The sequence below is a fragment of the Belonocnema kinseyi genome, chromosome 4 (assembly GCF_010883055.1).
Source record: "Belonocnema kinseyi isolate 2016_QV_RU_SX_M_011 chromosome 4, B_treatae_v1, whole genome shotgun sequence".
Lineage (NCBI taxonomy): Eukaryota > Metazoa > Arthropoda > Insecta > Hymenoptera > Cynipidae > Belonocnema > Belonocnema kinseyi.
The window spans coordinates 8,294,261-8,319,162 of record NC_046660.1 but is presented as its reverse complement, the minus strand read 5'-3'; the positions used below and the strand labels follow the sequence as shown (position 1 = coordinate 8,319,162).

The 24,902-nt window shown below is 28.7% G+C and overlaps 1 protein-coding gene across 1 annotated transcript in view; it reads right to left on the bottom strand.

The window, feature by feature from the left end:
* Positions 1–7,634: 7,634 nt before the first annotated feature.
* Positions 7,635–24,902, bottom strand: part of LOC117171401 (sodium-independent sulfate anion transporter) — a 65,320-nt gene continuing 48,052 nt past the window's right edge. Inside the window, exons 6-9 of the mRNA XM_033358679.1 lie at positions 19,702–19,928; positions 14,495–14,668; positions 10,957–11,119; positions 7,635–8,463 (exon numbers count right to left, since the gene is read on the bottom strand). Of these exons, the coding sequence (XP_033214570.1) occupies positions 8,309–8,463; positions 10,957–11,119; positions 14,495–14,668; positions 19,702–19,928 (719 nt within the window). The 3' untranslated portion in view covers positions 7,635–8,308. The remainder of the gene's footprint in view (positions 8,464–10,956; positions 11,120–14,494; positions 14,669–19,701; positions 19,929–24,902) is intronic.

Sequence of the window (24,902 nt, the reverse complement as noted above, 5' to 3'; positions counted from 1 at the left end):
AATTTCAACAATTTAAAAGTTGATCTTGCTGTTTTTTTTTAATTTTTAAAGAAGGAACCGAAGGGGGGCTCAGTGGGGTCTTTAAGGGTACTTTGTAGAGGCTCCTTTCGGTTCCTTCGGTCCGCCAGGGTTCTAACAAAAGAGGTAGGATCTCCAAATTTTCTTAGATTTGTACGTTTTTCCTGTTTTAAACTCAGTGATTTTGCCCCTAGCCTCTGATTCGTCAAAAATACAAATATCTTTCGAAATGCAGCATGGCCATAACTGAGAATGATTTCATTGCTGCCAAAAAGAAATAAACTTCGAAACAGGCAACTCACAGTTATTTCAATTCGATTCAAAATATGGTAAATTATTTTGATCCTCCTCCGAATAAATCTATACTGCAAGCTGGCTATCACAATCAAAAAACACAGTTGATTAAAGAAAATTAGATCAACTGTTTTGACACACGTGAATGTATAGATGACTCTTCAGGCCCCGAATAAAGGAGTTTCTTCTAGCTGGCTAAAAGTGCACAATAAAGCCTTGCAAGGAGATGGTAAAATCATGAGTCCTAAAAATTGAGCAATAAATGTCAAAAGTCAGAAACACAAAAATCACATTAAAACATCACAAGAAATTATCCATAATCCTCGGGTAGGATCAGAAGTATTCGTTAATATTATGAAGTTGGCAGCTTATGTATAACCACGAAAGAATAGTAAGGAGTAGTATCCCTGTGAGTGGACTGGGAACCACGAACGTCCGATAATTCGTTAAAGTTTGCCACTTATGGATAATCTGGGTCAGTATCACGCACGCACGCATTGGCTTTTGCCATGAAAACGCCCGTCGGAAGTTCTGGACTTGTGTTTTAAACACGATGGAGTGGGGAGTGGGTAGAACACGTGACAGCGAAAACAGCACTGCGCATGTGCGCGAGCCTGGTCCTGGGTATCCATTCGTGGCAAACATTAGAGAATTCTTGGACGTTCGTAGTTCCAACTATCCATCCCAAACACTGTGACGTTGCAAATTTTGCAACTCACAAGAAAAAAACAGCGATTGTTCGAAGGCAATTTGATAACATTATTATTAAATTGGCACTTCGGGAATCACAAAAATCTCTGCGACTTGTTTCTAGATCTTATAAATTTTAATTTTCGGCTGATTTGTTTGTTTTCTCGTTTTGTACAATTTTCTTGGAGTTTACCAGCATCGTGGGAACACCAAAGTACTCTGGTTGCCAAGGAGACGTTCAAGGAATTCTTAGTTTTGATGTTTCCACTTAGAATCTACAGCGAGCGAATTCGAATTCTGCCACCTAGTAACATCAGCCATTGCTGCTAACCTTATAACTGACCCTCGCCCAGAAATCATCGCAGAGATGCTATCATAATTTTGGCTGACGTCAGGAGTCGTTCCAAGAATTATTGATTTCACCATTCTACCTTGTTTTTTCTGGTTAGAGAAGGATTCGTCGTCGATCCCAAGCATCGCTAGCGAGACTTCTATAGTCATGGCCCTGATTACAAGTTCCGGAAGTAATTGATTCTATGCAAGACTCGTACGACGATGAGCGAAAATATTATTTCTCTTCCGAAGAGTTTTATAGGATTTTTTTCTGATTTAATAAATTGGCACTTGGCGATAGAATAACTTTTAATATTATAACACTCTAATCTCGCGCCCTTTTCCGATTTGTGCGATGGCTTCGCGCCGAATTTGCGACCAATCAGCGACGACCAATTTCAAATATGGCGACAGACCACAAGTCCATAAAGAAGTGTGTACCCCAGCACTCTTCCTCTTTCCGTTCGTGACTCCCAAAGTGCCTAGTCGCCGAGTGTAATTTTAATTATTGTTGGTCGAGTGTGTTGATTGGATCGCAGTTAGCCGATTCCCAGAAATTATTCGCCCGGATTACCCCATCGCCGATCGGTGAACCGTCTATGAAAATTATCTCCAACTTTCGCTGTGAACCGTTTCAGCCGGTAACTCCTTTTGTTTTTATGGTAGGAAAAACTGTGTGCACGTAGCTATTATATTTTTTTATAATTTTTATGTTTTTTTTTTATTTTTCCGAAAATTGTTCCCCTAAACTTGACCCCGAAATGGTTTAATTGCTGACGCCCCCGACCCCCCCCCTCCCCCATTAGCTGATAAAATAATTGCTGCTATCTTAAGAATATTACCGATAACTCCTCCACTCTCATATGTTAACTCAGATATGTTCATTTTTGCTTACTGCAAGTTAGTAAAGTTCGTGGAGCATCTGAGGATTGAGCTTTAATTTTAAGACATTAGAATCGATTGAAAAGATTGTCCGGATCAAACTTATAATTATGTATAAATAATTTAAATAAATGTCCAAATCGTACTTGTTCTAAAATTTTTGGGTTGATATTTATAAAATAGGAAACCTTTTGCGACCGAACCATCTGGCGCCCTGGGAAAAGTAAGTAAGATTTTCTTACTCGAAATTTTGATTTGCAGTGCCGAAGGAGTATTATAAGAAAGTTGAACAAAAATTATAATATTACAAATTACTCAGTATTGTACTAGGAGTGTTGAGGTCCTGGTAGAACGAGGTATTTAGAATAGGATGATACCACTTCTTATTATTCCTTCGTGTTAGTAGAAAATGTACTCCTTAGGTTGCAAATGCAACCACTTTATTGAATCCCATTTAGGTATTTCTCATTCTACACTGGAGTCCCATTTAAGTATCTCTAATTTCACACTGGGAATCCAATTTAATCTCATTATAGTATCTCATTGGGTACTAAGAATCCCATTTAATTATTTCTCATTCAGCATAAGGAATCCCATTTAAGTATCTCTCATTCTACAATTGGATTACCATTTAAGTATCCTTCATTCTACACTGTGAATCTCGTTTAAGTATCTCTCATTCTGCACTAGGAATCCCATTGAAGTATCTCTCGTTCTACTGTGGAAATCCCATTTAAGTATTGCTCATTCTAAAATTGAAATCATATTTAAGTATCTCTCATTATACACTGGAAATTCCATTCAAGTAACCCTCATTCTAAAAATTCTTTTTTCACAATTTTAGAAAACTATTGAAATGTTTTAAATTGTATTTTAAACTTAATTTTTATTTTTTTAAATCATTCGACAATAACCCAAACATTTTTGTATTATCTTGGAACCTTTCAAAAATTTTTCAATGATTCGAAATTTTAGGATATCTAGGTTTTATTTAGAATTTGTTTAAAACTTCAAATTTGAAAATATCTTCAAATGTTTTCAAAACTTCTTAGCCTTCTAAATATCTTTTTAAACGATTCAAAAGCTTCCTAGAATTTTTTTTTAATTCTGAAAAACAGAAAATAAATTGTTTGAAAGTCTTTCAAGTTATTTTTGACACTTTTGGAAATCTTTTGAAGTGTTTTAAAATCCTCTCAAACCGTCTCTGAAAATTAATTTTTCACAATTAAGTCAGGGTAAAGTATCCCAGAAATTAAAAAAAAATTTATTCTTCTGAAATCTTTCACATTACAGTATGTTTCGAAACTTACAAAAAGCCAACAAAAAAAACAGTTTCATATCCTTTTGAGACGTTAATTAGGTCAATCAAATCTCCTCCTTCCATTGTTTTTCGCCCCTAATCCTCCTCTTCACGGCCGCTTCTCTTCTTGCACTTCAACCTTTGCTTCCCCTCCTTTGCCCAATTTCTTCAACATCTACTTACCAATCTCCTCCCTGCTCAGCCACCGACATCCCCTCCCCAAATTTTCCCACACTTCCCAACTCATTATTGCCCCTAGCTCCCATTCAAAACCCGTTAATATTTTTCTGCTATTTCTCCTGCTTCTCCCACAACCCATTTCTCCTCCCTTCCCATCCCTTTTTCCCCTTCCTACCCCTTCCTTTACCACCTTACCTGAAAAAATTATTTTTGTTTTACAGTACGAACCAGGTGACTACAAATTTTTGGGAAAAGGATAATTTTTATTAAATAAAAATATTACGTTGAGGATTTATATATGTATAGTAAAATAAGCCAATGACTTCTTACATGTTTATTCATCGTAGTAGTACATCAGACCATAGAGATCCCCAATAACATCAGTTCCTCAAGTACTTTGGTACTTCAAGTGCATCACTATCTCGAGTGCATTAGTACTTCAAGTGCATCGTTCCTTAAAGTACATCAATACATCAAGTACATTAGTACCCCACGTGCATCAGTACCTCAAGTAGATTAGTACCGTAAGTATATCGATACTTCGAGTAAATTAGTACCTTAAGTTCAAAAGTACCTCGAGTGCATCATTACATCAAGTAAATTAGTACTTCAGGTTTATCAGTACTTCAAGTACATTAATACACCACGTATATTAGTGCTTAAAGTACAGTAGTGCTTCATGTACATTATTGCTTCAAGTTCCTAGTGCTTAAAGTACCTTTAGTACTTCAAGTACATTAGTGCTTGAAGTAAATTATTACTTCAAGTACATTAGTGCTTGAAGTAAATTATTACTTCAAGTACATTAGTACTTAAAGCACATTAATACTGGAAGTACATTATTGCTTGAAGTGTATTGATACTTGAAATACATTAGTACTTCAAGTACATTATTACTTCGGATACAATGGTACTTCAGTTACATTAGTACCACAAGCATATCGACATATCATGTACATTAGGCCCTCAAGTACATAAGAACCCATTGTACATTAGAACCGCAACTTTATAGGTATTTGAAGTACATTATTACTTTAAATACCTTAGTATTTCAAGCACATTAGTACTCCGCGGACATTAGTGATTTGAGTACATTAGTACTTTGAGCACAATAGTACTTTGAGCACAATAGTACTTTGAGTACAATAGTACTTTGAGCACAATATTACTTTGTGTGCATTAGTACTTTGGATACACTAGCGTCGTAAGTACAATAGTACTTCAAGTACATTATTACTTCGGATACAATGGTACTTCAGTTACATTAGTACCACAAGCATATCGACATATCATGTACATTAGGCCCTCAAGTACATAAGAACCTATTGTACATTAGAATCGCAACTTTATAGGTACTTGAAGTACATTATTACTTTAAATACCTTAGTATTTCAAGCACATTAGTACTCCGCGGACATTAGTGATTTGAGTACATTAGTACTTTTGAGCAAATAGTACTTTGAGTACATTAGTACTTTGAGCGCAATAGTACTTTGAGTACAATAGTACTTTGAGCACAATATTACTTTGTGTACATTAGTACTTTGGATACACTAGTGTCTTAAGTACATTAGTACTTCAAGTACATTGGTACTTCAAGTACATTAGTACTTCAAGTACATTAGTACTTCAAGTACATTAGTACTTCAAGTACATTAGAACACCAAGTGTATCGATACTTTACGTACATCAGTACTTCAAGCACATTAGTGCTTTTAGTACAATAGTACTTCGAATGTATTAGTACTTTGAATTCACTAGTGCCGCAAGTACATTAGTACTTCAAGTACATTAGTCTTTAAGTGCATTAGTACTTCAAGTGCATTAGTACTTTTCTTTTGAACCCGACGGAAAAAATTGTTACGAGGCACTCTGAGTGTAACATTTGTTCTTGTCTCAATCCACACTATTATTTTTACACATTGTAACATTCTTGCTACTTGCAGCATTCAGAGTCATTCAAGAAACGCTTTTGAATACACTCTACTCGTGAATTGGGACACAGCCTTATTTATGCGCAATTGAATATATGTATTCAGAAGATAAATAACGAAAACTTAAAAATAAGTGAACGCGTCCAAAGTTCTTTGCATTGAAATTTCAATTTTCGCTGCTTTGCTAAAATACTGTTATACATTCCTTGCTCTCTCGTATTAATCTATTTTGAAATATGTAACTCATTTCAATAATAAGCATGACTGAAATGTGTCTCATGCACTTTCAATATTGTAAAACAATCCATTATTTAGGAAAGGAGAATTTCTATAATTTAGAATGGAAATAATATTTACTTGTGGGGAAAATTATCGCTACTTAATAAACAATGAAGACGTCGATCTATATCATCTTTCCAAGTTCAACTTTATCTCGCTGATGTATTCTGACTTCGCACTTCAAATTATTATCAATAAGAAACAATGAAATTCCGTTCCCAGTGGGCACAAAGTTTGGCGACGTCTTTACGACATAGTTACGACATCTTTACGACAACTTTACGATATCCTATGTCCATGTCGTTAAGATGTCTTTACGATATCGTAAATAAGTTGTACGACCTGACGATGTCTTTACGATATCACAAAGACACGCAAACAACATGGACATAGGATGTCGTAAAGATGTCGTAAAGAAGTCGCCAAATTTTGTGCCCACCGGGTATTTTTAACAGAAGTCTGTTTCTCTCGGGAATACTAAGTATGTATTCATTAAATCTTCACAAATCCGTTTGATCAAAGATAGGAGAATGTTCCGATTAGAAATTTTTTATACAAATTTTCGAAAATTTGCAAGTCCTTTTCATCAATATCCTTCACAAGCTTTTACAAAATCTTCGGATTTTCAAAATAGTCTCTTAGTTGCTGTCATGTCTTTTTACAAACTTAATGTTTTATCAGATCTATTTTTGGGCGTTGTCCATAAACTACGCTACCCGTTTCCTGATAATAAATTTTAACAAATTTTGCGAAAGATGCAACTGTTCCATAATAAATTAGTAAGTTTGAAAATCTATTTAATATTCACACTCTTTTCCCCTTTTTGGTACGAAGTTCATCAAGTTTGGTTAGAAACCTTAATAAAAAAAGGTCAAAATTTAAGAGAAAAATCTTCGTTTTTATGTTCAAAGATTTTCAAATTGAAAATTCGATTTTATTTCTTGGAAATTAATTTTTTTAATAAAAATTTCAATTATTCCATTTTTTGTTAAAAATTCATATTTTCAATTAAAAATTCATCTTTTATAATTAAAAATTCTACTAAAAAAAGTGCAAAATGTAAAAATAAAATGCAAAATTAATTTTTTTTCAAATAATTATCATTTGAAAGTTCGATTTTATTGATTGAGAATTGCTTTTTTCAACAAAAAATGCAATTATTCCATTTTTGGTTAATGATTGATATTTTTAATTAAAACTTGATCTCTTCCAGTTAAAAATTCAATTAACTGGTTGAAAATTTAACTGTTTTGTAGAAAATTCTACTATTTGTGTAAAAATTAAAATTTTTCTTAAAAAATGTAACTGCTACGAAGAAACTGAACTTTTTTGTTTAAATTTCATATTTTAAGTTTGAAAAACCGACTGTTTTGTAGAAAATTCATGTATGTCGTTAGAAATCGTCTTTTTTCTAAATTCATCTTTTTGTTGAGGATTCAAAAAATTTGTAAAAAAATCGTATTTTTGGTTGAATTTAAGTGATCGTAAATTCATTTTATTTTTAATTACATTTTTATACTGAAAACGTAACTATTCTATTTAGAACAATTTGCTTGAAAATTGACTAAATTTATTAAAAATTACTAATATTAGTTGAAAATCCATCTCTCTGGTGGAAAATTGAACTTTTTTTCCAAAATCATTATTTTTTTTTTAGTTGAAAATAAATGTTTTCAACCGAAAATTTAACTATTTAATTGGTGGTGGAAAATTTATCGTTTTTAGTTAAAGATTCAACTATCGGGTTGAAAATTGAACTGTTTTATAGAAAAATTATCTCTCTAAATTAAATATTCAACTCTTTTGTTGAAAATTCTTCTTTTAGAAATGTTATGATGTTATGCCCGATTTTTTATAACACATTCTACTTTTTAGCATAGAATCTTAACTCTTTTGCTGAAAATTTAATTATTTGATAAAAATTCAACTATTTTTTTAAATTATCCAAAATTCAATTGTTTTGTTAAAATCTTCTTTCTTGATTGAAGATTCCCAAAACTGATAACGTAGTTTATGAACGGAACCTTATTTATCCTGCTTAAATGGCATAATAATTATATATTTTGCGTCGATCTTGTTGTAAATTGATTGCTCTACTGATAAATCTACGATTCAGTAGAAATATGAAAAAGAAATCTTTCTCTCTCCTTTTCAGACGTAAGAGCATGTTATACGTATGCGCTATACGTACGGAAATACTACATCTACAACGAAAGGCTTCAAATACATGTAAAATGTAAATCTGTTGACGCAATTTTTGGTCGCAAGCCCTACAGTACAGTAGGAAGATAATTGCGAAAAAATGAGAGTAGGTACTAATATATGTATCTATAAAAAGATTCGCCAGAGAAGTTAAAAGAATTTGTACCCAAAATCAGAGAGCTTTATAGAAAAACTTTCAACTACCCGATGCATGGAGAAGCGTCGACTTCACCTCGCTCAATTCATGGACGGATACGTAATTTCCTCGATGAGTCAGTTCAGGATTATTCGTCGCGAAGGAATCGTACATTTTATCGCGATTGAGGTCCACAAGTTGCTGCGAATTTTTGTCTGAAAGGAAATTTATTTCATTACGCATTTTTAAATTAATAATCCTTCTACACTGGGAATCCCATTTAAGTGTCTCTCGTTCTATTGTAAAAATCACATTTAAGTATCTCATTCTACAATGGAAATCCCATTTAGGTGACTGGGAATGACATTTAAGTATCTCTCATTCTCTACTGAGGATCCCATTTACGTCAATGGAAATCCCATTTAGTATCTCTCATTCTCCATTAGAAATCCCATTTAAGTCACTGGAAATCCCATTTAAGTATCTCTCATTCTAAACTGGAAATCCCAATTTAGTATCTCTGATTATACACTGAAGATCCCATTTAAGTATCTCCAATTCTAAACTGGAATCCAATTAAAGTATTTTTCATTCTACGCTGGGAATCACATTTAAGGATCTCTGATTTTATACTGGGAATACCCTTTGACTCACTGTAAATCCTATTTGAGTATAAATCATCCTAAACTGGGAATTCCATTAAAGTCACTGGGAATCCCATTTAAATATCTCATTGTACACTAGGAATCCCATTCAACTGCCTCTCATTCTACCATGGGAATCCCATTTAAGTATCTCTCATTCTACACTGGAAATCGCATTTAAGTCACTGAGAATCTCATTTAAGTATTTCTCATTCAATACGGAGAATCCCATCAAATTATCTCTCATTCTACGATGGGAATACCAATTAAGTATCTCTCATTATACACTGAAAATCCCATTTAAGTATCTATAATTTAAAACTGGACTACAATTTAATTATTTTTTATTCTACGCTAGGATGCTAATTTAAGGATCTCTGATTTTATACTGGGAATACCATTTGGGTCACTATAAATCCCATTTAAGTATCACCCATTATACCATGGGAATCCCATTTAAGTATCCCTCATTCTACGCTGGGAATCCCAATTAAGTCACTGAGAATCTCATTTAAGTATTTCTCATTCAATACGGAGAATCCCATCAAAATATCTCTCATTCTTCAATGGCAATACCAATTAAGTATCTCTCATTATACACTGAAAACCCCATTTAAGTATCTCTTATTCTAAACTGGACTCCAATTTAAGTATTTTTTATTCTACGCTAGGAATCTAATTTAAGGATTTAAGTATCAATCATCCTAAACTAAGAATTCTATTGAAATCACTGGGAATCCCATTTAAGTATCCCATTCTACACTGGGAATCCCATTCAAGTGTCTCTCGTTCTACTATGGAAATCCCACTTAAGTATCACCCATTCTACCATGGGCATCCCATTTAAGTATCTCTCATTCTACACTGGAAATCCCATTCAAGTCACTGAGAATCTCATTTAAGTATTTCTCATTCAATACGGAGAATCCCATCAAAGTATCTCTCATTCTACAATGGGAATACCAATTAAGTATCTCTCATTATACACTGAAAATCCCATTTAAGTATCTCTAATTCTAAACTGGACTCCAATTTAATTATTTTTTATTCTACGGTAGGAATCTAATTTAAGGATCTCTGATTTTACACTGGGAATCCTATTTAAGTATTTCTCATTCTAAACTAAATTTTCCATTCAAGTATTTTTCATTCTACGCTTGAAATACCATTTAAGTATTTCTAATTTTATACTGGAAATCCCAATTGAGTATCTCTCATTCTACACTGGGTATCCCATTTAACTTACTTGGAATTTCATTTAGACATAACTCATTCTAGACTGAGAATAACATTTAAGTATCTCTCATTCTACAATGGGGGTCAAATTTAAGTCACTGGGAATTCCATTTAAGTATTTCTCATTTTACACTGGGAATCCCATTTAAGTCACTGGGAATGCCATTTAGATCTCTGGGAATCCTATTTAAGTATCACTCATTCTGTACTGGTAATCCCATTTAAGTGACTGAGAACGCCATTTAAGTACCTCTCCTTGTACACTGGAATCCCATTTAAGTTACTGAGTATCCCATTTAAGTATCTCTTATTTTACACTGAAATCCCATTTAAGTATATCTCATTCTACGCTGGGAATCCCATTTAAGTATCTCTCATTCTGCACTGGATTCCCATTTAAGCTACTGGGTAACCCATTTATGTATCTGCTATTCTACACTGAAATCCCATTTAAGTACTTCTAATCCTACGCTCGGAATCCCATTTAAGTATCTCGCATTTTACACTGGAAACCACATTAAGTATCATATAAGTTAAGGGCATGTGATACTTCGTCGTGTAATTAATCGGGTACAGTTCCTCCGGCTTTTTTCCATGAAAATTAAAATTGTTTTAAACTGAATTTGGAGATGCTATTAAATATCGTTAGTTGAATTAAGTTGCGTTATGACTTCAAATCCAACAGACAGGATTCATGGAGACCTCTCTGTTTACGTTTGGAGAGAGCGAATGTTTGTGTTCGCTTTAAGTTAAGGCCATTGAGGAACATGCCGTAAAAACCCGCTCTTAAATGGAACTCTGTTTAGTTTTGATTACTGAACTAATTACCTCGACTTGTATTTAATAAATACGACAATTCATCTTCAGTTGACACATGTTGAAATTCTTCGCCGCAAGCTCCTCGTAGAACTGCGACGACATCGGAACGCGGATTGTAAAAGTATAGACCCTGCTTTCTACTGTTGAACTCATTAATCAAGGCAGCAATTCCCTGAAAGAATAAGTTAAGTTTAAATTCAATTTTCGAGATTTTTTTTATTGAGTGATATTTAACTTTTAAAACAGTTTCCATCATATTTCAATTACTGTTTTTATTTCAATTACTGTTATACATTTCAATTACTGTCGATCGCTTTAGCTTCAGAGCATAAATTAATTAAAACCAATTAACTCAAAATAAAACCAATTAACTCAAAACCAAACGTTTCTACGTCTATAAAAATTGAATAATTTCTTGCCAGGAACGTATTTACATATTGGATATTTTTATGGTTTCGTAGCCCCGGGCGAAACCCTAATGGTTTCTGTCGGTCGCACTAATTTCCAAGGAGGGAAAGTCAGAGGAACTGTGAGAAGGGGAAGTTGGGGAAATATAGCGATAAGAGGAGAGGCACAGAAGGGGAAATTATGGTAGGGGAAGTAAAATAAATGATGTGGAAACAGTTTAAGTAGGAGAAATAAGGGGAGAGAAAGCAGGTAAAACGGGGGAGTGGAAGTAGGGGAATTGAGAGATGGGAAAGTATGCTAATTGAGGAGAAATGAGGAGAGGTGAAAATAGAGGAAATAAAGAAAGGACAAATTGGGGAAGTGATGAAGTAGGTAAAGTAGGAAATACGAGGAGACGGGAATTGGGAGAAAAGAGTGTAAATAAAGGGAGGGAAGTCAAGGGAAATGATGGGACACGAGTTTAGGAAAAAATTAAAAGAGGAAGAGCAGGTAAAATGAGGGGAAATACGGTGAAAGGTAAGTGAAGTAGGGGATTTTAAGTAAGGGAAATCAGGGGAAATAATGGAAAATAAGGTAGGACAAGTGATGAGAAATATTAGGAGAGACAGTAGGGTAAATCAGGGGAAATGAGGAGAAAGTAGGGGAAATGATGGAAGGGAGGTAGTTGAAGTGAAGGAAATTAGTTGAAAATTGAATTATTTGATTGAAATTTAATATTTTTGGTTGAAAATGCAACTGGATGCTTGAAAAATTATGTTTTTTTTATCAAGGTTCCAACTATTTCCTTGAAAAATTTTTTTTCTTTTTTTAAATTAACTATTTCATTGTTCGTTGAGAAATTATCTTCCTTGGTTGAAAATTCAACTATTTAATTTAAGTAAGTTAAAATATTTTTTTAAATTAATGTTTTTGGTTGAAAATGTTACTGTTTTGTTGAAAAATTGTTTTCTTTTTATTGAAAATTAAATTTTTGTAACTCAAAGTTAAATTATTCCAGTTTTCGTACAAATTTGAGCATTTTTAGTAGAAATTCGTCCTTTTTATTAATAATTCATCTCCCTTTGCGTAGAAATTTTATCTTTTTCGATTATTTTTGATCTTTTTTGGTTTAAAATTTATCTAGTGGCTTGAAAGATGAACTATTTTATTAAAAATTCTTTTTTTCTGTTAGAGATTTTTCATTTTAGTTAAAAAAATTAACTTTTGTTGCTGAAGATTCGTTTTTTTGTGTTGAAAATTAATCTTTTTTAGTTGATAATTCCACTATTTGGTAGAAAGTTAACGTATCTTTTCGAAAAGTCTCTTTTCCTGGTAAAAAATTGATTTTCTTAAATTCATTGTTAAAAATTCATTCTTTTGGTTAAAAATGCAACTGTTTGGATCAGCCATTTAAGTTGAGGATTTATATTTTCGGTTAAAAATTCAACAATTTTGATAAAAATTGAACTGTTTAGTAGACAATTACTTTTTTTTTTGTTAAAAAATCATATTTTCGTGTTAAAAATTAAGCTTATGGTAGAAAATCCCTATTATTAGCGGGAAAATTAAAAAATTTGATAAAAATTTAAATTAATTTCTTTAAAATGAACTTTTTGTTTAAAATCAAATTTTCAAGTTGACAAATTGATCTTTTTTGTAGCAAATTCGTATTTTTGGCTTAATAATTCAACAATTTGGTAGAAAATAAAATTGTTTGGTTCAAAATTAACTTTTTTGTTCAAAATGAATACATTTACTTAAAAATTCAAATAATTTTATAAAAAATCAATATTTTATTTAAAATTTACAATTTCGGTTTAAAATTCAACTATTTTTTATAAAAATTGAATTATGGTAGAAAAGGATTTTTTTTTTTGGTTGAATAATCATATTTTCGGATTGAAAATTTAACTTTTCGGCAGAAAATTTGTATTTTTTGTTTGAAAATTCAACTATTCGGTATAAAATAATCTGTTTTTGTTTGAAAAAATCATATTTTCGGGTTATAGATTGAATTATTTGTGAAAAAAATCGTTTTCTCAGCTTGAAAATTCAACAATTTAGTTAAAAACTCACCTGTTTCAGTAGAACATTAATATTTTTGAAATAATTGATTAAAAATTCATTTTATCACTTGAAGATCCATTTTTGTGGTTAAAAATTGAACGATTTTATTAAAAATTCGTCATTTTGATTTCAAAAGTCTCTTTTGGCAGAAATTTAGTTGTTTTTTTTGTTGATAAAAATTCAATTGTTTGAGTTCAAATATTTTATATTTTATATCTGGCTTGAAAATTCAACAATTCGTTAGACAATTAAAGTAATTGGTTCAAAATTCAACTATTTTATAAGAATTGAAATATTTTGAGAAAAATTATCATTTTCTTATAAAAATCATATTTTCGATTTGAAAATTGAACTTTTTGTAGAAAATTCTACTTCATAGAAGATTATATTTTTTGACGAAAAAAAAAAATGAATTTAGTTAAAAATTCATCTGTTTCAGTAGAACATTAATATTCCTGAACTAATGTATTGAAAATTTATTTTATTACTTTAAAATCTATTTTTGTGGTTAAAAATTGAACTATTTTATGAGAAATTCGTCTTTTTAATTTGAAAAGTTATCTCTTTTAGTAGAAATTTATTCTCTTTTTTATTATTTAAAAATTAAAGTTTTTTCAAAATTAAAATCTTTTTTAGTTGAAATAAAAATCTTTCTGGATTGAAATATAAGCTAAAAACATGAAATATTCAAACAATTTGGTTAAAAATTCAACTACTTAGTTCAAAGTTGAACTACATTGTTAAAAATTAATGTTTTGATTAAAGATTCATTTCTTCTGTTCCTAATGTAACTATTTTGTTAAAAACTCTTCTTTTTTTGAAAATTTAATTTTTGTAACAAGAAAAATTCATCTCTTTTGGTCGAATCTGAATCTTTTTAAAATAAAAATGCGATTGTTTGATTAAAATTAATCGATTTTTATTAAGGCTTTTACGATTTTTTTTTCAACTTAATTTTTTTAACACAAAAAACTATTTTTTGTTACCATAATGGCATGTGATGACTGTCTGAATTTTAAAAAATAATTTTCTCTAGTTGCTTTCTATTTTATAAATAAATAAGAAATGCCTAAAAAAAATAGATTGAACTTACTTTGGCTGCAGTGAAGTCTGCGCCTAAAACGTGCCGGCAATCGACAACAACTGGTATGTGACTAGATCCTTGCTTTATTCCCGCATGACCCACAGATTGTTTAATAAAGTCAATTGCCGGAAAATAAAGACTGTTGCCTGGTGTGACTAACAGATACTCGGAACCAGACTCAGTCTAAAAATTAATTAATTAATAAACTAATTAATTACAGGAAATCTAAAAAAAGCTTCAAATGCAGGGCCTAAAATGTTGCCTCGTTCAAGTGGAAAATTAACTTTATTTGCTTAAAAAAATTGCCAGTTTTCTAGCCTAATATTTTAAAAGAATTAAAAATAAATTTTAATGTTTATTAAAAATTTATATGTGTTTGATGAAAATCCGTCATTTTGGCTTGAAAATTAATTTCAACTAATAGAAAGTTAATCTTTTTTTTATGAAAAACTCAATCTGTTTTATAAAAATTCATATTTTCAAGTTATTATATTGGACAAAAATTGAACTATTTTGTTGAAAATTCGTTTTCATTGTTTTAAAGGGACGACTGAAAAATCCCGAAAAATAAAATTCCGGACACAGTAAAATTCCCGAATAATCAAATTCGCGAATAATAAAATTGCCGAAAAATAAAAATACCAATTTGGAAAATTCTCAAATAATAAAATACACGAGTAAAAAAATTACCGAAAAATAAAAATACCGAATTGGAAAATTGCCGAAAAATAAAATTCGCCAGTAATAAAATGTCAGAAAAATAAAAATACCGAATTGGAAAATTCCCGAATAATAAAATTCTCGAATAATAAAATTTTAGAATTATAAAATTCCCGAATTGGAATATCCCCGAATAATACAATTTACGACAGTTTATAATATCACGGAATTGGGAAATTCCCGAAAATTAATGTTCTCGACAGTTTATAATATTACCGAATTGGAAAATTCCCGACAGAAAATTTCCGATTTATAAAATATTCGAATTGGAAAATTCCCGAATTTTAACAATTAGAATTTTTTATAAATATATTTTATTGATTACAAATACAACAATAAAATATTAGTTTCAAAAATTATTTATAATATTTAAAATTTCGAAGCTTATTTTTTTAATTAAAAATAGCAAGAATTTTATATAAAATATTTCTAGGTTAGTAAAAAATTACTTTTTTTTTTAAAAATCATATTTTCGAGTCGAAAGTTGAACTTTTTTGTAGAAAATTTATATTTTTGGCTTGCAAATTTAACAATTTGGTAAAAATTTAAAGTCTTTTCTTTTTTAATTAATGTTTATGTTTAAAATTAATACTTTAAGTTAAAAATTCTACTATTAGTATAAACACTGATCTACTTGGTAGAAAATTTTTTGAATTTTTTTTATTTTTTGAATTAAAAATATCAATAATTTTATATAAAATATTTCTAGGTAACGTATGTTTTTTGAATGTTCACAGTACTTGAACAGTACTTTTTAGTGTCGGGAATTTTATTTTTCAGATTTTTCAGTCGTCCCGTTTTAAATTAATTTTTCTCAATACAAATTTAACTATTCAATTTTTAGTGAAAATTTAGTAATTAAAATAAATCTTCTTGGCTGAAAATTCATCATTTTGTCTTAAAATTCAAAAACTTTGGTTGAACTTTGATGCATTTCTTGGCAGAAATTTTTTTATTTTTTCGAAAACTTATTTCTTTTGGTAGAAATTTAATCTTCTTTAGCTAAAAATTTAACTTTTTTGTTGAAAATTCATACTTTTAGGTTGAAAACTTCTCATTGCAGAAAATACGTCTTATGGCTTAGAAATTCAACTCTTTTTTTGAAAATTCGTCTTTTTAATATGGAAATTAATCTATTTTGTTCAAAATTCGCATCTTTTGATTAAATTCACCTTTTTTAAAATAAAATTTAAATATTTTTTTGTTGAAATGTAAATGTTATATTTTTCGTTGAAAATTTTTTTTCAAAATTCAATTACTTTCTTTAAAGATAAACTACTTTGTTTAAAATTAATTTCTTTGGTTAAATATTCCTAATTTTAGTTTAAAATTTAACTATAATGTTACAAATTCGATTTTTCTGTTGTAAAAATCACTCTCATTTCGGTTAAAAATTGAACTTTTCTATTTAAAAATTCAACTAATTGACTAAAATTTCATGTATTCGGTTAATAATTTTATTTTTAATTCGTTTTTTTATGTTGAAAATTAATTTTTTAATCCTAAAATTTGACGATTCATTTTTTGGTGGTAAATTTATTTTTTTTATTTATTTATCATTTCAGTTAAAAATTTAACTATGTTTTTTGAAAATAAGTTTTTGTTTTTTTATAGAAGATCATTCTTTTTTTGGTATAAAATTAATTTTATTGGTTTCATTCAATAGTTGAAAACTCGATTTTTTGTTTATAGAAATTTTTTTTTTGGTACGAAATTCATAATTTTTTATTGAAAATAAAACAGTTTGGTTAAAATTCTATGTATTTCTTGATTGAAACATCTTTCTTGGTTTGAAAATGTATTTCTTTTGTGATCAATTAAACCTTTTTTTGTTAAAAATGCTACCGTTTGGTCTTTTTGGATTAAAAATTCAACAATTTGGTGGAAAATAAAAGTATTTGATGCAAAATTAAATTCTTTGTTTAAAATACATATTTTTTGTTGAAAATTCTACTATCTTTATAAGAATATAACCATTTAGTAGAAATTAATTTTTCTTGTTTAAAATTCATATTTTTAGTTGAAAATCCAACTATTTTAATAGGAATTTAACTATTTAGTAAAAACTTTACTTTTTTGTTAAAAAATCACATTTTCAGATTGAAAATTGAACTACTTATAAAAAATTTGTATTTTTTGCTTAAAAATTATAAATTTAGCGAAAAAATTAAGTGATTGGTTTTAAACTAACTTTTTGTTAAAATTAAAAATTTTGGTTAAAAATTAAACTATTTTTTTAAACTTAAAAGTTCAACAATTTGGTAGAAAATTAAACTAAATGGTCAAAAATGAAATTTTTGCTTGAAATTCTACTATTTGTATAAAAATCGAACTCTTTGGTAAAAAATTATATTTTTGTGGAAATTGATATTTTTTCGTTTTGAAAATTTAACTTTTTGATGAAAAATTCGTCTTATTGGATTTCAAATTCGACAATTTAGTAGAAAATTAAAGAATTTGTTGAAAATTAACTTTTGGTTAAAAATTGAACTATTTGGTAAAAAATTTCATTTTTTTGTTTTATTAAAAAATCATATTTCTGGGTTGAATATTTATCTATTTGTAGAAAATTCGTCTTTTTTACTTAAAAATTCAACAGTTTGGTAGCAATTTAAAGTAAATGGTTCAAAATTAACATTTTCGTTCAAAATTTCAACTATTTGTATAAAGATCGATCGATTTGATAGAAAATTATATTTTTTGTTGAAAAATCATATTTCTGCGTCGAAAATTAAACTTTTTTGATGAAAAATTTGTCTTTTTGTCTTGAAAAATCAACAAGTTAAACAATTTTGTACAATTAAACAATTAATATTTTTGTTTGAAAATTCAATTATTTTGAAAAGAATTGATATATTCGTGGAAAATTTACTTTTTTATTAAAAAAACACATTTTCGGGTTAAAAATTAAACTATTTGCAGAAAATTTTTCGTTTGAATTGAAAATTCATCAATTCTGTAGAAAATTAAATTCAATAGTTAAAAATGAACTTTGTGTTTAAAACTCTGCTATTTGCATAAAAATCGAACTCTTTAGTAAAAAATTATATTTTTGTTGAAAAATAGTATTTTGTCGGTTTGGAAATTAAATTTTTTGGTGAAAAACTCGTCTTTTTAGATTGGAAATTCGACAATTTAGTAAAAATACTTAAAATAATATAAATAAAATAATATTTAAAAATAAAAATATTTGGTTCAAAATTAACTTTTTGTTTAAAGCAAAAACTTTGGATCAAAAATTCAACGATTCTGATAAAAATTGAATTATTTGGTAGAAATGTTACTTTTTTTTGACAAAAAAAAAACATATTTTTGAGTTGAAAATTTATCTATTTGTATAAAATTAAAGTAGCAGGTTAAAAATTGATATTTTTATTTGATAAATATATTTTTGGTAGAAAATGACCTTTTTTAAATCATATTTTTTAGTAGAAAATTTAACTTTTTGGTAGAAAATATAACTATTTGAATAAAAATCGAACTAATTGCTAGATAATAACTTTTTTGGTTGAAAAATTATATTTTCGGTTTGAAAATTAAATTTTTTGCTGAAAAATTCGTCGTTTTAGATTGGAAATTCGACAATTTAGTAAAAAATTAAAGCATTTAGTGAAAAATTAACTGTTTGTTTTGTATAAGAACTTTTGGTCAAAAACTTAACGATTTTGATAAAAAATTGAACTATTTGGTAGAAAAGTTACTTTTTTTTAGTTACAAAATCATATTTTATGGTTGAAAAGTTATCTATTTGTAGAAAATTCATCCTTTTGCCTTGAAAATTCAACAATTTCGTAGAAAATTAAAGTAATTGATTAAAAATTAACGTTTTTGTTTAAACTCGAATATTTGTATAAAAATCGAAATATTTGTTAAAAAATTATATTTTTGTTGAAAACTCATATTTTTACGTTGAAAATTAATTTTTTTGATTAAAAATTTTGTCTTTTTGGCTTGCAAAATTAACAATTTGGCAGAAAATTAAGGAATTTGGTTAAACATCAACTTTTTTGTTAAAAATTCAACGATTTCCTATCAGAATTGAACTAATTGGTGGAAATTTACTTTTGTTTGATAAAAAATAATTTTTTTGTGTTAAAAATTGATCTATTTGAAAAAAATCATCTTTTTGCCTTGAAAATTTAACAGTTTGTTAGAAAGTTAAAATGATTGTTTAAAAATCAAGTTTTTGGTTTAAAATTCAACTATTTGTATAAAAAATAAGTATTTGGTTCAAAATTACCTTTTCTGTTAAAAATTAATATTTTTATTAGAAAATTCAACTATTTTAATAAGAATTAAAGGAACTTTGTAGAAAGTTATCTGTTTTTGCTTTAAAAAAAATCATATTTTTGGGTTGAAAATTGAACTATTTGTAGAAAATTCGTCTTTTTAAATTGAAGATTAAAAAATAGTTGAAAATTGAGTTTATTATCCCTATTTGTAGAGAATTTTGAAAACATTTTAGGCCCTTTTTTAATACATAAAAGCTGCCTAACCAGACATTTTTCCACGTGTATTTTCGGTCTTGCCGAAGGATACAGTAAAAACATGATGTTGATCGCGACGCCAATCAAAATTCCATACTCGACGCCGATAATCAAACAGAAGAGAAAAGTGGCAAAAGTTGGAATTAGATCCTTTTTGCTAGACCTCCACATGAGCTTTACAACCTCGTATTCAATCATGTAAATCACAGCGCAAATAATAACGGCTGCGAGCGACGCTGAAATTAAAAGAATAAATAAGACTTTCAATTTCGTCACACAAGAGTGCATAAATATAATTATGAATTATTAGGGCTCACATCCACAAATTACGTAAAATGCTTTCCTGACATTTTCAGGCCCAAGAGTTTATGAACTTGGGAAATTTTTCGTTAAAGCCCTAGGAGCTTTAACAAAAAAGAATTCACAATAATTAGATTTTAGTTATCGATGGTTTAACCTTCAATTTTAAAAGTCCTATACAAAAATGTTATGCAGAAAATCCTTTTTTTTTGTCTTTAAAAATTCAACAATTTAGTTGAAACTCTTTTCTTTCTTGACTAAACTTTTTTTTTTTAGAAAATTTAACTATTCTTTTGACGATTTAATTCTTTTGGTAGAAATTTAATCTTTTTTCCTTAAAAATACAACAATTTTTATAAGAATTGAAATACTTAGTAGAAAATTTTGTTGTTAAAGAATCATATTTTCGAATTGAAAATTCAAGTTTATTGTAGATGCTCTTTGTACAAAAATCGAACTGTTAGAAAGAAAATTATGTTTCTTGTTGAAAAATAATATTTTTGGGTTAAAAATGCAACTATTTGTAGAAAATTTGCATTTTCGCTTTAAAATTAAACAATTTTATAAAATATTAAAGTAATTCGTTCAAAATACATTTCTTGTTTAAGAAAAATATTTTTGTTAAAAAACAACGTTTTCGAGTTCAAAATTAAGCTTTTTTGTACAGAATTCATCTTTTTGACTTAAAAATCCAAAAATTTGGTAGTAAAGTAACTACTTAAAAATTCACTTTTTTATTTAAAATTATTATATAATTATGTGTGTTAGAAAATTATTTGTTTTGTTGTTAAAAAATCATATTTTCGAGTTATAAATTTACGTTTTTTGTAAAAATATTCATATTTTTGGCTTCAAAGTTCCACAACTTGGTAGAAATTTAAAGTAATTGGTTTAAAATTAACTTTTTAGTTGAAAATTCCACTATTTTCATTCAAATATATTTTTGGGTCGAAATTTGAACTATTTGCTTGTAAATTCAAAAATTTGTTTAGAAATTTTTTTTCTTGACTAAAAAGAATTCAACTATTTTTCTAAAAATTATATATTTTGTTGTTGTTTAAGAATTAGATTTTTAACGGAAAATTCAACTATTCTATTTTTGGTTCAAATTTTATCATTTCTGGAAGAAAATTAATTTATTTTGTTGAAAATTGATATTTTTTATTTTAAAATCAAACTATTTTTTTTAATTCATGTAATTTGTGGAAAATGCATCTTTTGACAGTTTCATTTTGAGTAAAAAATGGACTTTTTCTGTTCAAAATTTAATAATTTGAATGTAAATTTGTCTTTTTAAATTGAAAATTCATTTGTTTCGTTAAAAATTCACATCCTTTTTTTTATTCACTTTTTTGTAGAAAATCGACTTTTTGGTAGAAAATGATTTTCTTTCTTTGAAAGTTAATCTCATTGTTTAAGAATTCTTCTTTTTGGTTATAAATTCAAATATTCCAGTTAAATATTCATCATTTAGTTGACAAATGATCTTTCAGGTTAGAAATAAATTTAATTGGTTTAAAAATAAACTTTTTTGTTAAAAATTACATTTTTTAATTGATGATTCATCACTGTATTTAAAAATTCACTTCTTTGGTTAAAAAGCGCTATTTTATTGAAAAATTGTTTGTTTTATAACTGAAATTGATTTTTCCTTTGAACTGAAAATACTATTCTATTTGAATATTCTATAATTTTAGTTAAAAAGTCATTTTTTGGTGGGACATTTATTTTTTTACTGAAAAATTAATTTCTTCATTTTTGGATCCTTCAGTTTACATAAAAAAATTTGTAAATTCCGAAGAATTAAAAAAATGGTCTCAGGTAATGTATAGATGACCCTGGACCTAACTTTGGGAATGAAATAAAAATATATAATTAAATAATCAAATTTTAAGTTAAAAGATTAATTTTTAAAGAAAACGAATAATTTGCCAACAAAAAGATTGATTTTCTACCAAAAAACCCGATTTTTTCACAAAATACATGAATTTTCAGGAAATAGTTGAGTTTTCAACCTAAAAAATTTGTAAATCCTGAAAAATTAAAAGAATTTTCTCACGTTATTTATGGGTGACTTCGAACTTACCTTTGGAAAAAAAATAAAAATATGAAGTGAGTAGCGTAAGAAAGAAAAAAAGTGAAAATCTCACAAAATTATAAAAATTTTCTCACATAATTTATGGATGAATTTTGACCCACCTTTGAGAATGAAAAAAATATGAAATGAGTAGCGTAAGAGAAAAAATGTGTAAATCCTAAAGAAAGTTTAAAAAACCGTTTCACGTAATTTATAAATTACCCCGGACCTATCTTTGGGAATGGAATAAAAATTAAGAGTGAGTAGCGTCAAGACAAAAAAAGGGTAAATCCCACAAAGTTAAAAAATTGTCACAATTAATGGATGATACCGAACCTAACTTTGGGAATGGAGTTAAAATATAGAATAAGTAGCGTCAAAAAAAGTGAAAATTCTGAAAAATTAAAAAAATTGTCTTACGAAATGTATGCATGACCCCGAACATTCTTTTGGGAATGGAATAAAAATATAGTGAGTAGCGTCAGAAAAAAGTGTGAATCCTGAAAAATTAAAACAATGATCTTACGAAATGTATGCATGACCCCGAACATTCTTTTGGGAAAGGAATAAAAATATAGTGAGTAGCGCCAAAAAAAAGTGTAAATCCTGAAAAGTTAAAAAAATTGTCTCACGAAATTTATGCATGACCCCGAACATTCTTTTGGGAATGGAATAAAAATATAGTGAGTAGCGTCAAAAAAAAAGTGTAAATCCTGAAAAGTTAAAAAAATTGTCTCACGAAATTTATGGATGGTCAGAAAAAAATTATGAATCCTGAAAAATTAAAAAAATTGTCTTACGAAATTTATGTATGACCCCGAACATTCTTTTGGGAATGGAATAAAAATATAGTGAGTGGCGTCAGAAAAAAAGTGTGAACCCTGAAAAATTAAAAAAATGGTCTTACGAAATGGATGCATGACCCCGAACATACCTTTGGGAATGAAATAAAAATATAGTGCGTAGCGCCAGAAAAAGTGCGTAAATCCTAAAATAAAAATTGAAAAAATTGTCTCACGTAATTTAGGGATGACCACGGACCTCCCTTTTGGGAATGGAATAAAAATATAAAGTAGCGTCAGAAAAAATAAGTGTAAATCCTGAAAAATTTTAACAACTGTCTCACGTAATTTAGGGATGACCACGGACCTACTTTTGGGAATAAAATAAAAATATAGAGTGAGTAGCCCAAATTGTCTCACGTAATTTAGGGATGAAGACGGTCCTACCTTTGGAAATGGAATAAAAGTATAAAGTACCGTCAGAAAAAAACGTGTAAATTAAAAAAAAAAAATTTAATTGTCTCGCGTAATTTAAGGATGACCGCGGACCTACTTTTGGGAATAAAATAAAAAATATGGAGTGATTAGCGTAAATTGTCTCACGTAATTTAGGGATGACCACGGACCTACCTTTGGGAATGGAATAAAAAAATAAAGTAGCGTCAGAAAAAATAAGTGTAAATCCTGAAAAATTTAAATACTGTCTCACGTAATTTATGGATGCACACGGACCTACCTTTGGGAATGGAATAAAAATATAAAGTGTCGTCAGAAAAAATAAGTGTAAATCCTAAAAAATTTTAAAAACTGTCTTACGTAATTTATTGATGGCCCCGGACCTACTTTTGGGAATAGAATAAAAATATTTAGTGAGTAGCGTCAGAAAAAGTGTGTACAACCTAAAAAAAAAAAAATGCAAAAAATTGTCTCACGTAATTTAGGGATGACCATGGACCTACCTTTGGGAATGGAATAAAGATATAAAGTAGCGGCAGAAAAAATAAGTGTGAATCCTAAAAAATTTTAAAAAACTGTCTCACGTAATTTAGGAATGACCCCGGACCTACTTTTGCGAATAAAATAAAAATATGGAGTGAGTAGCGCAAATTGTCTCACGTAATTTAGGGATGAAGACGGTCCTACCTTTGGAAATGGAATAAAAGTATAAAGTACCGTCAGAAAAAAACGTGTAAATTAAAAAAAAAAAATTTTAATTGTCTCGCGTAATTTAAGGATGACCGCGGACCTACTTTTGGTAATAAAATAAAAATATGGAGTGATTAGCGTAAATTGTCTCACGTAATTTAGGGATGACCACGGACCTACCTTTGGGAATGGAATAAAAATATAATGTATCGTCAGAAAAAATAAGTGTAAATCCTAAAAAATTTTAAAAACTGTCTTACGTAATTTATTGATGGCCCCGGACCTACTTTTGGGAATGGAATAAAAATATAGAGTGAGTAGCGTCAGAAAAAGTGTGTAAATCCTAAAAAAAAATTCAAAAAATTGTCTCACGTAATTTAGGGATAACCACGGACCTACTTTTGGGAATAAAATAAAAATAAGGAGTGAGTAGCGTAAATTGTCTCACGTAATTTAGGAATGACCACGGACCTACCTTTGGGAATGGAATAAAAATATAAAGTAGCGTCAGAAAAAATAAGTGTAAATCCTGAAAAATTTAAATACTGTCTCACGTAATTTAGGGATAACCACGGACCTACGTTTGGGAATGGAATAAAAAAATAAAGTAGCGTCAGAAAAAATAAGTGTAAATCCTAAAAAATGTAAAAAAATGTCTCACTTAATTTATAAATGACACCGGACCTACCTTTTCATCAGAACAAAAAAAGTTTAAATCCTAAAAAAATTTTAAAAACCGTCTCACGTCATTTATGGATGAACACGGTCCTACCTTTGGAAATGGAATCAAAATATAAAGTAGCGTCAGAAAAAAAGTGTAAATTCTGAAAAAAAAATTTTTAAGTGTCTCACGTAATTTAGGGATGACCCCGGACCTACTTTTGGGAATAAAATAAGAATATGGA